At 38.1% G+C, this 13,234-nt stretch overlaps 1 protein-coding gene across 7 annotated transcripts in view; it reads right to left on the bottom strand.

The window, feature by feature from the left end:
* The window catches only part of LOC149244349 (putative CoA ligase CCL8), a 452,203-nt gene that overhangs the window by 257,115 nt on the left and 181,854 nt on the right, over positions 1–13,234 (bottom strand). For 4 of the 7 annotated variants that reach the window (XM_089374826.1, XM_089374823.1, XM_089374822.1 and 1 more), the window contains 4 exons: positions 4,292–4,360; positions 4,037–4,090; positions 3,676–3,783; positions 2,796–2,894 (listed from right to left, as the gene is read on the bottom strand). In XM_089374826.1, coding sequence (XP_089230952.1) covers positions 2,796–2,894; positions 3,676–3,783; positions 4,037–4,090; positions 4,292–4,360 — 330 coding nt within the window. Of the gene's footprint in view, positions 1–2,795; positions 2,895–3,675; positions 3,784–4,036; positions 4,098–4,291; positions 4,361–13,234 lie in introns of all 7 variants that reach the window. The other 3 variants (XM_089374824.1, XM_089374827.1, XM_089374829.1) reach the window with 3 other exon arrangements.

The raw sequence follows: 13,234 nt of genomic DNA, 5'->3' as shown, positions 1-13,234 counted from the left end.
CTTCCAACTGGTACGAAGTAAGGTAAAGTGTGTGACCCTATAGTTATGGAGGTGGCTTTGTCCCCTTGTAGGAACAAAGGAACACATGGCTTGTAAGGATTAGGGGAAGATTATCGTTAACGACGACTAGTGTGTCCTCAGTCCCTCTTCCTTGCATTCACCCCAATTTTTACCCTTTGGCAAGATTTGAAAAGAGAATCTATCACCTAGAATAGGCATTTAGTCTAAAACTTATCAAGATAATTGCATTTCACTTTAGTTCGGTGCATCTCATCCTAACTCACTTTACTTTTAGGGTATTTTACTTGCTATTTGATCTTATGTACTTGTTATGATGAATATCCATTGAAATTATCACTCTTATCATTGTTGAAGTATTTCATTGAGCAAGTGCCATATCTTTCACTTTTGCAAGTAAAGCTTTGGTCTTGTTGAACTTGCTCATAATCTTGAAGTAATCCAATTGACCTTAGTATCTCCTAGAAACCTCATATCATTTCTTATCTAACATTTTATTAGGGACCACCCCCCCTTAGCTTACCTAGAAGAGAGCTTTAAAGAAGAGAGTTGGGAATAGGTGACAGCGTCATCTCTTAGTTTTGCCACCAACCACATCTTGTGGGGTTAAGGGTCTTTTCTCACTAACTTAGGTGTGTGTGCAAGGCCATAACATCAGGCCCTAGATGAGCCCCCTCCACATTAAGGAACCCATGATTGCCCCATCCCCTGGTGGGAAATGAACTACCCCACCTTAAAGGGGGTATCTACTATTGTATTCTACACTTCATGCTCTAATCCCCTCGAGCCCCGAGCAGCTATAAAAGAAAATCAACAAAAGGCATATGAGAAAGGGTGGAAAAACAAAAGTTGGGGTAACTCATGCACCATGATTGCTCCCCCCTACATTCATACACCCGGGTGTGGGCTTCCCTTATTATGGCTTCCCTTGTACCATGGCATGTTGCTTAGAGCCTTTTCCTGATGTCCCATTCCATTCCACCATTATATCGCATACCACCTACCACTTGATGGATGTAGTCCTGGCAGTCTTTGGGGCAGAAATCTCAGCTTCATCAGCCAGCCAGTAGAAGAATTCCTGGGTAGTGTGAGCTATCAGTTTGGGCCATTTCCAGCACTTGGGTCTTCACATTTCCACCTGGGTTTTGCATTGCTTGCATGAGCAAGACCAAGTTCCTTTGTTCTCACTCTATTGTACCCAGTTTCTAGTGATATTAATAAAATGGCTCAGCTTTCTTCCCCAGTTTATTTGGTTTACTGATTGCGCATGCATGTTTGAAAACTTAATTCTTGTAGCTTAGTTCATATTCATGATATTTACTGTTATTTCCTAGTTGGAAAACTACAAATTTATTTTTGGGTCAAAATCCTGATTTTCCTGAGATTAGTTAATGAAGGAGTATTGTTGTAGATGTTTATTTGTTATAATGTGTGATTGATCTCTCTCTGATTTTATTTCCACTACATATATAAATTTCTAGAACTTAAAATATCGGTAGTTTTATTTTTCAACAATTCAGAATTTATTTTCTTTTTTTTTCTTCTGAATTTGCAATGGAAAAGTAATTTTCTTCGACTAAATTTTTTACTTTAATTGGCCAAAGGCCGAATGTGGTCAAAAATCAAGATCAGAGAACTCTAAAAATGGGGATTGGTCAAAAACTATATCAGACAAGGATTTGACTAAAGTGTGGCCAATGGGTTGGGATCAAAAGACGAAGTTTTGTACCAAATGTGACAAATCATCCTTGTTCATAAACTAAATATCCAAAATATTTGGAATAATATAATAAAATCTACCTGGATTAAATAATGTATTGAATAAGCTCCCGGTGGTACCTCACTTGTCAAAGCATATAAATGTAAATGTGTTATCTAAAATATTATGAGAGCTTTGTATCAAATGTCACAAATCAACCTTGTTCATAAACTAAATATCCAAAATATTTGGAACAATATAATAAAATCTTTCTGGATTAAATAATATACTGAATAAGCCCCTGGTGGTACCTCACTTGTCAAAGCATGTAAATGTGTTATCTAAAATATTATGAGGTCAATGGTTTGATCCCTTGATTCACACATCCATGTTAGGGCATGTGTGGTGCACCTAGTGGTTATAGTGGTAGCAGATTGAATAAAATATGAAATGGTTGATAGATAGTATAGGATGATAGAATACAATGAGGGCCCCATATAAATACTTAGGTGGGTACCTTTTCACTAAGAGATATGTCCTTTCATTTAGGTGTTTTTTCATTAAATTATTATTATTTAGTGGCATTTATATTTTAATATTACAATTTAACTATTTCAAAGATGCAGCATGCTTCTATATCAACTTTAGCGTGAACCTCTAAACTAGGCCATGGCATATTTTACAACTGACAAGAGTTGTGGCCATTTTGATATCAGAGTTGGAAAAAGAAGGGATAAAATCAAGAAAAGCAAAATGCCTTGACAAATGACAGACCGCATATATGTGGAGATCTCGAATAAGAAATTAAAGCAATAACTTTTGTGGAAATGGAGTACCGTACATTCATCAGAAATCAATTTATAAGATGAAATTGCACATTTCTGTCTCTCATAATTCTATATGTAATGAGAACATTGAGAAGTATGAGACCAAACATTTCCTCAAGTCAACAGATGCACAGCTCATCTGTTTATAAAATCTTAAGCCAAAAAACTAGTTAATTATGTATAAAATGATCACAATGTATCGAATATAAATGTTTCTCAAGTATTTAACACCTGGAAGTTTATCTTCTTACCATAAGACGCAATTGACGGGCAGCTGATGCAGCAGCCTTCTGAGATTCTGTTCCCATCAACTCATAACCTTGAAGCAATCGGGCATAAATTGTTGGTACCTGATCAAGAGAACTAAATATTAGACTTAACCACTGCAAAATAATGTGTGCTTCCTCATCATATGTATTCATTTGTGAAAGAGAAATAATGACCAACTGCATATGTACTTTTGGAAGCAGATGTTTATAATCACCAAAGCTAAAACTACCTGGGCCACCCAAAGAAAACTCAAAAAGGGACACAAGCAACATGAGAAACTAATTCCATTTGCATACATAGACATCATAGACAAGTCAATATTTATACAAATCATGACACCAAAACACAAACCTTTTGGAAAGTCACAAAAACCACATTTAGCATTGTGCCAATATAAGAGAGCATATACCCACCATAATATTTTGATCCTCGTATATTATAACATGAAAACAACAATCTTGAACTAAGAATGGGAATTCCACATCCAAAGGCCTCATTTAACATCATATAATTTGTAGGTTTGCACAAGGGAGAAATAAATATGTATTACCCACCATAATATTTTGATCCTCGTATATTATAACATGAAAACAACAATCTTGAACTAAGAATGGGAATTCCACATCCAAAGGCCTCATTTAACATCATATAATTTGTAGGTTTGCACAAGGGAGAAATAAATATGTATTGCCCTCTCTTGTGACAATACAATTCCAATAACAGTAATGTTTTATTATTGTTTGGTTCTTCAGTGAAACTAAAAAATAGTAACACGCAGAGAAAGGCAAGCATGAACTTGCATCTACTTAAATTATGAAAATATTCCTTCCAAGCCAAGAGAATTTCGGAAATTCATCCTACCCCGGTGAAAACAGTTATTGCATCTTCAGCCTTGCTTCCATCACTATGATATGATCCAATCCATCTCTGCCATATTTCTCTTACACTAAATTTCGGGATGAAATCCACCTTGAAAAATATGATTTGAGCAAAACTTATTGTCAGAAAAGGAAAGTACAAAAATGACATAAACGTTTCCAACAATCAATTAAACATGCATACATCAAAATGCATCACAATCCATCTCTCTTATATTGTTTATCAGGGGTAAAATTCTCTCCATATCAATCTCCTTAAAAGATCACACCATAAAAAATACTTATCAAAAATGCAGCTCCAGAAAGCCCAATTCTAATATTATATAGGATGGATGTGGAATTACCACTGCACCAGCATAGAGAGGCGCAAGCAAGGCATTGTAAAGGCCATGCACATGTATGCTACTGTCAAGAACTAACATAAAGCAACCATCATAAGTCTTGTTGATAGTCCATGCAGAACAATGAATCATGATTCATACTAACAACCAACACCTATATTTTCCATCAAAATTGAATAACTTGATTCAAACCCGTCATACATGGAACCAATGCACACATTAACTACAATTTCTAGCTTATCAACACTGGTGGATATGATGTAATGGCAGGCAATGCAAAAACCTATCAGCGGGTGTATACTCCCATGCTTCCGTTAAGATTTGGACCTGCACACATAATCACAGGAGCATCTAGTAAGCCAAACTTACAGAATATGTCACATCCCTTCACACCATAAATGGTTACTTGATCTTTGTCCTTTTCCACTAGAAGTGCAGCAGTAAAATTTTGTAGCAATTGTGGAAATTCCATGTTTATGAACTCTTGAGATCATATAAAACAAAACACTTCAAATAAAAAAATACATGCAATAAAGGATTCATCATTTTGGCTTTTTAGTTCGAAGAACTTGTTAAGTTGCTAGGGAGACTGAAATCTTTGAAAGTTTAAACTTTTAGAAGAGAGTGAATTTTGAATCTACAAGAGGCAGTCAGAGATTCAAATGACGCTATGCCATGGCTGTATTGTCATATCCCCAATAAATAAATTCTGCTAAGATGAATTCCCAATTTTGCAATTTTGACAAATTATTAAATGTTTGACTTAGGAGAAAATAATTAGAGGCACAGATTAATTTTGAGGAGATGAAGGTGGCCAACATAGTTGAAATGAAAAAATAAAGAGTTAGTGGGTTGTGGGGGCCACCCAAGAAGAAAATTGAACCCCTTGGACGAATCCGCAGCACATGAGGAAAGGGAGAGGAAAAGGGGTTCGAACCAATGTTTTAAAACTCCGACTCGGCCGAGGGTCGACTCCGACTCGGTATCGACTCGGCCAGCTCGATTTCAATGACTAAGTCATTGTAAAAAATACATTAAATATTTATTTTTTTAATAAAAAAACATAATTTTAAAGATTTTCATTCATGTTTCCAAACACACAGCATTATAATATAGATGGAAGACAACATATGATCAAAGTAGGCTCACGAATATATCCATTATATCAAAATGGCACCCAGTGCACTGTCCAATGGCAATACATACATGATCAAAGATTCAAAAAAAAAAACACATAACCAAGGAGGCTAGAAATGGCATCTACAACAAAAGTAAAATGTGACTAGACTCCAATACTACTGGCTAGTAGCTACTGCCAGAGGAGCCAAGATCATGTCGATCAATCTCTGGATCAGCATCAAAGTCAAACAGGGGGCCCCATGGCTCCTCATCATCATCATCATCTCCGACTGCAACTGTAGAAGTGGTAGCACTAGCAAGTTGTGCAGCAAATGCAAGCTGAGATAGAGAAGATATGCGGTTGCGCTTCTGTCGTGGCTAAGCAAAGGAAGCACCTGCAATTGGAGTCCTTGCTGGCTGAGGCTGAGGCTGTGGATCGGGATCCGCTTTCAATTGAACATCATGTTCGAGTGATGCCTCCCTATTTATATCAAAATCAAGATCCTCATCAGGATCAAACTCTGCTGGATGACTTTCCACTACCCAATCTGATGTTGGATCAATGTCTTCCAACACAATGGGATCTGAATCAGGTCTTTTGTTCAACAATTGGTTTCGTCTGAGCCAGAGGTTGTATTGGACATATACTAGATCATTTAACCATTTTTTATCCAAATTGTTTCTCTTCTTTGTGTGAATCCTCTCAAAGACAGACCAATTGCGCTCACACCCAGTAGCACTACAAGTTTGACTCAAAATACGAATTGCAAACTTCTGCAATTTAGAACAATGGCCACCAAAAGCCTCCCACCATTGTGCTGCAAAAAGCATAGGAGTGTAATGAGTTAGCTCAACAAAATTGCAAATTATATCCAACTTTCAAATTATAAATGATTTAACAAAATTTTAAAAAAAAGTAAAACTATTAAGAACTTGAAAATTGAAATTTTTGTTTACCTGGCTCATCTGCTTCTCTTGCAATCTTTGCTAGGTTCTTCCCAAAGGTACCCGAGGCATTGTTGAAGGTCGTGACCTGTCGGTGTATCTCCAGTTGATCAGACTCCAATGGGATCATGCGATCAATGCAGTCAATCAGTCCATCTCTGACCTCCCCCCTCAAAGCTCCTGACTCCTTAGCTTTATAATGATACTGTGGGTTCAAAAAATACCCAATTGCATGTATAGGGCAGTGGAGTTGATTGTTCCATCTTTCATCAATGATTGCACAAATGGACCCATACTTAGCCACTCTATCCCTGTATGCCCTCTTTATTTGCTCCTTTGCTTGATCCATAGCCTCATAAATGAAGCCCATAGCCAATCTTTCCCCATCCACCAACCGCAACACCTTAACCATTGGCTCAACAAGCTTCACAATCTCTACTGCCTTTCTCCAAAAAGTTTCTTCATTAACTTTATTTTTCAATTCTTTGCCTTCCAGTTTGTGAGACCAATTGCTTTGATTCCATTCATCACTGGAAAACATCTTTTGCAAGTTTCTATTTTGGGAAAGCATAGATTGCAATGTCAAAAAATGAGTAGCAAATCTAGTGATGGCAGGCGTAATAATATCCCTGCCCCCAGTGTGTTTCCTCATGAGGCTCAAAATCCACGAATGATTGTAGATAAATTTGTTATGCTTTTGGCATGATCTACAGTGTTTTTGACCCAATCTAATTTTCCAATATCCTCAAGCATGAGGTCTATGCAATGTGCAGCACATGGGGTTCAAAAGATGGTCTTGTGTTTTTACTCTAACAATTTGCGAGCAAGAACATAGTTAGAGGCATTATCTGTGATGACTTGAACAACAATAGCCACCCCCACCTCCTCAACAACCTGATCCAATAGCTGAAACAACAATTGCCCATCTTTTACTTTATCAGATGCATCAACTGATTTTAAAAACATGGTTCCCGTGGGCAGAAGATAAGAAAGTTTATGATAGTACAGTTTCTTTGATCAGTCCATCCATCTGACATGATGGTACATCCTGTCACTGTTGATAATATCGGCGATATTCGGCGATATTCGGAAATATCGCGATATTTTCGGCAAAACGATATATCGCCGAGAAAATATCGCGATATTTTCTGTTTTGAAAATATCGGCAAATATCGGCAAATATCGGCAAAATATCGCGATATTTTGAAAATATCGGCAAAATATCGGCTATATTTAAAAATTTGAAAAAATTATTTTTTATGCTTGCCAATATTTGCCAATATTTTGCCGATATTTTTGCCGATATTGCCGATAAGATATTTTCTGGACCCTCGCCGATATTTTCCCGATACCGATATTATCAACACTGCATCCTGTTCTTGGCCATGAGTCCTTGAAATCTTTCAAATACTCATTAATGGAGGTAATTTCTTTCTGCAAACGATACCCCCTTAGCTCATGCATAGTAGGGCCTTTGAAGCCTTTTCCAGCAGCATGTATGGCATCAAACATAGGCTCATAATATGGTGAACGGGAAGCATTGAAGGGGATATCAGCATCATACCACCATCTAGCTATGTAATCACAAGCAGTCTTCCTCAATTCTTTCTTCCAGTGGTCATCTAAAGTGGGTTGCATTTGACTTTTACTAGCTTGAGGACCATGTGCATCTGATGGAGAGGAGGGAGTGAAATAACTTTTGATAGTCATATCACCCTTTTTCATTCTACCCTTTCCCTTATCTTGAACAGAACCAAAAGAGGGAGGAACATATTGGAAAGGGTTGGATGCATCAGTATGAGGGATAGAGGAAGAACCCTAAAAATCATAATAGGGGTTGGTAGCCATCATTTTTTGTATCTCCCACTTCCGCCCAATTTCAGCCTCTAACTCTTTTTGCCTAGCCTTATCTTCTTTAAACTTCTCAAAGCTGGCTAACAATTCATTCCTAATCTCCCCAATTTCTAGTGAGGTACATGAAGTAATTTGGCCTCTAATCCCCACCAAGTGTTGTTTCAGCCTATTAATGCCCCCAGGACCTTCCTTAATTTTCCTTTGGCAAAATTTGCAATGCATTTGACTATTAACCATTTCAACATATGCCCAAGCAGGATCTCTCACTCTAGGTGCCATTTTTTGACTAGGAAATGAAAGCAAACAATCTGAAAATGAAAAAAAAAACATTGATTCAATGTTCATTTCTTTCACAAAAAACACTCTTTAGGATTTCTAGATATGCACCTAAAATTTAATAAGCAAAAACAGATTTGTACAAGTGAAAAAAAATACCTCCAGGCACAAACTGCCTCCTCAAGCTTGCTCCAAGAAATCAACTCCTCAATGCTGCTCCAAATGGCTGCCCAAGAAGCTCCTCACTCCAACTACAATGCTTGCCCAAGACTCCTCACTGCTGCTCCAAAAACAAACTCAACAACTGCTCACAAACTCTCACTAAAGTTCTCACTCAAATGCATGAAATGGCTGTGAGAGAATGAGAGCATTTGAGTGGGTTAAATAGGGTTTGGGAGAGGGGAATGGACCCCAAATAGCACTTAAACAATTTATAAAACAACTTGGAGTCCCCAACACTCAACAAAATGTTAAAAATTTAAAAAATATATATTAAAAATCGTTGTTTTTATGGTTTACTGGCTGCATTGATTGACCCAGCCGAGTAGTTGCGGATCCGGCCGAGTCGGCCGAGTTATGACTGACTCGACCGAGTCATGCTATAACTCGGTCGGGTCAGTCATGACTCAGCCTCCCGAACCATTTTTTGTGTCGGGTTGCAAATTTTTTTCCGACTCAGACCAACTCGGCCGAGTCGGTTCCGAGCTGGCCGGATCTTAAAACAAAACTTCGAACTAGTGGGCCCTGTTGTTGCTCAGATGGTACAGGCACTGCGACAACGACTCAGGGCGGGGGCTATCACTTTGATCCCCGCCCACTCTGTTCTAGTTGTCTCCCAACAGCAGGCTATGGGGGGGTAGTCCCTATGGAAATGTGAAGATGGAAGACAAGTTGGCAACCAACAAGTCCGGAAGACATGATTGAATGACCTAGCTACTTGGTTAATTTTAGCAAGATTTAAAGATTAGATTAGATTTGAATGTGAGACCAGTGCCTTATGCAGTCAACTTCTTGCTTATTACCAATTAGATGCCAAGTCACCGAATGGATAATCATTGCATGGATGCTTCACTAACCTAGATGAAATGCAAATCCCACCAGTTAGGTGAAATGCATAGTCTTGGTTAATTTTAAATTAGATGTCTATTCTAAGTGTAACCTTTCTCTTAACTATTTTGGAAATAGTCTCTAGAGTAGATTGTGGGATGGAAACCAACAGGAAGCAAGCAAAGGCTTGATTAAAAATACCTCACCACGTGTTCCAACCACTCGATGCCTCTGGTGTTGTAGAGACTGTAGCTCTAACGACTGCAAGGTCACCATGTTAACCACTAAAGAGGGGCTATATTCCTCAAGCTAAATTGAGAAAGGGTGGCTCTAGAGTCTAAATGTCTATCAACCAAGCTTATGCTTGGAGGTAAATTATTAGGTGCAAGACTAACTTAGGATGAAATGCAAGGTGAGAGAGTGATTCTTGAGTTAAGATTGATTAATGTTTTAAGTACTTTAATTATCATTAACTTTATGACAAGAGTACTTAATAAATGAATGAAAAGAGAATTTTAACAAGAAGAATGTGTTCCAAATTTTCAAGTGCCAACAAGAGACAACCCAAATGAAACTTGCTTAACCACAATATACACTATAATTCAACTACTCAAGTATTCACAAGATATATGCTCTTAAAAGGAAATATCACCAATATTTCAATAATCCACAATAGATGTTTATCCAATGATGATTAGAGCATTTGGAAAGAATTTAGCTAGTGGTTGTCAACACAAGATGCAATCATTAAGATGGCTCAATGAGACAAATGCCAATATTACTCAATCATTCAAATTATGATAATGCCATTTAAATAGATTGGAAGCCCTTTAGCAAAGAACACCTAGATGTCAAGCTATTAAATCACCTCCAATTAGATTCTTTAAGACCTCAAGATCACAAATTCACCACATGATTGCTCTTGTTCTTAGCAAACATTTTTCAATGATTAGACAACATTAATGGTTCTTATGATATGCTTCTAATCAAAAGTGACCAAATTCACAAATTCACTTAAGAGGTACACAACGACATTCAATTAAGTGCTTATATGAGTGAATTTAGTGCAAAGAGCATGATTTTTATGAGAGTATGAGCTCGCAATGCAAACATAACGTTGGCACAATAGCAACCAAACCATGAAATAAGTAACAATTAGAATGAGAGCACTTATGTAACCTATATTCCAGTGCTAAAATAGACCTATGACAGCCGTAGGTTAATTATGCTTAGAGTGCTCCTAGATACAAAATAAGATGTCCAATGCAAGCAATAGAAGCCCAAATCCCAAATAAACTTTGTCAACACAAGATCTCAATTACTTTAGCTCTCTTATGGTGCACCTTTCACCGTTATATCAGATCTGATCACACTTATTATGCAGAGATAACAGTGAATGAATTAGATGAGATTCACTTAAACAAAACTAGCTCAACTCTTGCAATTGGTTCCTTAATATGTCAAGCAGATTTTGATTTGATTTTATGCCAATTTAGAGTGTCTTTTATCACTGTTATGAATTATTTAACTTGCTGAAGCAAACAGTGAGAAAAAAAATGGGTTTAGAGGTCAAACCCTTAGGCCTTGGGGCCTTAAAGTCATTTGCCAAAATTATCCAAATTTTCATAATGTCTTTGGCACTTTAAAAACACCAAAATTGTGCTCGAATATTCCTGCAAAACCACCAATATTCAGTCCAGAAATCCAAATGCACCCACAAAGATGAGATGAAGGCAAATGAGGGCTAGGAAGAGGGCTAGAAGGCCAAGGAAGAGGCAACGGCACACAAAGGAGGCCAAATAGGCCTAGCGGCTAAGGATGAGAAGCCTTAAAGGCTTGCCGTAAGCCCTAAGAGGGCTACGGCCTAAGGGAAAAGTCCCCTTGGGGCTGTGCAATGGGAGGAGGGACTTCCAAGGCCCACAACAAGCCTAAGAAAGCCTGCCAAGGCTCACGGCAGAGGCAACAAGGAAGGCCAAGAGGGAAAGAGGGTCGAAGAGGCTATACGGAGGGCAAACAAAGGGTTGGAAGGGAGGTAAGGCCAGCGGCAGGCCTAAACGAGGAGGCCGAGAGGGTTTCAAGGGGTTCCAATCCCATGGCTAGGCCTGAAAGCCCTCAAAATGCCCACGACCATGTAAGGAAGGGCAAGTCGAGGCCTAATTAGGCTTGCAGCTAGTCCTAGAAGGCCAAAAAGGGTTGACGCAGGGGCCTCAAAGGCTGGACAACTAGGTTTATGGAGGACGTTGGGCCTAACAGGCTTGAAAAATTCAAAACCCTTGTCAATAAAATTGTTTTGCTTCAGATCTTCAATTTTACTACAAATTTTCCAATAGTTGGCCCTGCAATTTTTTTTTTTTTTGAAGCTAGATCTTACCTTCAAGGGCCTAGTTCTAGCTCTAATCCAACAAACTTACTTGGATCTCACCTACACAAATAAATTTACAAGTACCAAAAACTCCAATATATACAAAAAAATCAAAATCCCAAAACCCCAAAGCTCAACTACAAAACAAGGGTTAGAAAATAAAATTATTTACAAAAATTTATTATACAAAATATACAAGCGTAAAATGCTTAGGAGGATTTTGAAAGAATCGAATTTTTTATAACCTTGACAATGGCTAGATGTATTTCGAAAAATAAATGTTAAACCACAGCCTTAGTGAAGTTAGAAAATCGTATAAAATATACAAAATCCAAACATGGTCAACCTGTGCCCAATGTTTGTGAACTTGGAGCCCAAGGGTTTGGTGCTGAGAAACCAATGCTAGGAGGATTTAGGTTTTGATTCCTCTTTCTTGATAATTACTTGTGAATTAAGTTGTTTACTTTTACTCCTTATTTAGTTTATCTTTCATCAAGCAATTACCAAATTATCTGTACGAAGATCACAAGAACCAAAGACACGAGATGTAGGTGCACAGCTAGGGAAAACCCCCTATAAGGGGAAAACCCAATCAAGAACTCTTCCTTCAATAAATTCAAATCAAGATGAGACACTTCCAAACATTTAGACCTAGACCAAGACCTCCTGCAACCACCAAGTCAGCCCTCCCTCCCTGTAGATGTCCTTTTCTTAGCCTTCCAAGTGTCAACGCTTCAAGGTGCAGCTTCAGATCAAAATTTTGGTTGTTGCAGCAAATTTCAAGCCCCCCAGCTTCAGCCCAATAACTTCACACGTGTGAGAGAAAGGTAGCCCAAAAATTCGACTTGTTCTTCCCAGCTTCTTTCCTCCCTCTCGAGCAACTTCGCACTATTTTCCAACGAATACTTCTTAGAGATCGAAATTGTTGATGATGCTCTCCAAATTAAGTCGAGCTGCTCAATATATAGGCTTCTTATAAGGTCGAATTGCCCTAATCCAAACCGACTTGTTGGGGGCAGGGACGACTTGGTGTGCGTGAAACTTTCGAGACTGAAATCCTATTGCAGCAACTGGTATTAATTCTTCTAACTAATAAATTAATTATTCAGTTTATTGCTACAACAACATCGAATTAAACACACTGCAACCTTCACAAATAAAATACTGCGGAAATAATAGTGTTCGAAACTAAGAAAATACTAGCACACACACACAATAAAATTGACACCGTTATTTTTGGACAATTGTCCATGGAAAAACCCAACTTGGGAAACTGGCGCAGCAGTGAGGGTTTTTATTATTATGCAGCAGTGAGAAATTTTGAGTACAATAATGTGGATTCCCAACTGGAAATCCTACAGAAAAATATTGGCAAAATTCTTGTGAGGAATTTTCCTCACCCCATAGGCAAATATGGGCTCTGACTGCAGCTCCAAGTGAGTTGTCCAAATTGCCTCTGCGTTGGCCTGCGTCACCCTAACGCAGTATCTGCCACACTTAATCTAAATCAGTGACTCCTGTAGTTGTCCTGTCTACCACTGGCAAAGAAATTATCTCTCTGGCCTTCTGTAAAGTTTTCCCGACCTCTGGAACTGAAA

The sequence above is a fragment of the Pinus tabuliformis genome, chromosome 8 (assembly GCF_031772625.1).
Source record: "Pinus tabuliformis cultivar Carrire ecotype Pingquan chromosome 8, CPIR1, whole genome shotgun sequence".
NCBI lineage: Eukaryota > Viridiplantae > Streptophyta > Pinopsida > Pinales > Pinaceae > Pinus > Pinus tabuliformis.
The sequence above is the reverse complement of the archived record's forward strand: the minus strand, read 5'-3'. Positions and strand labels throughout refer to the sequence as shown.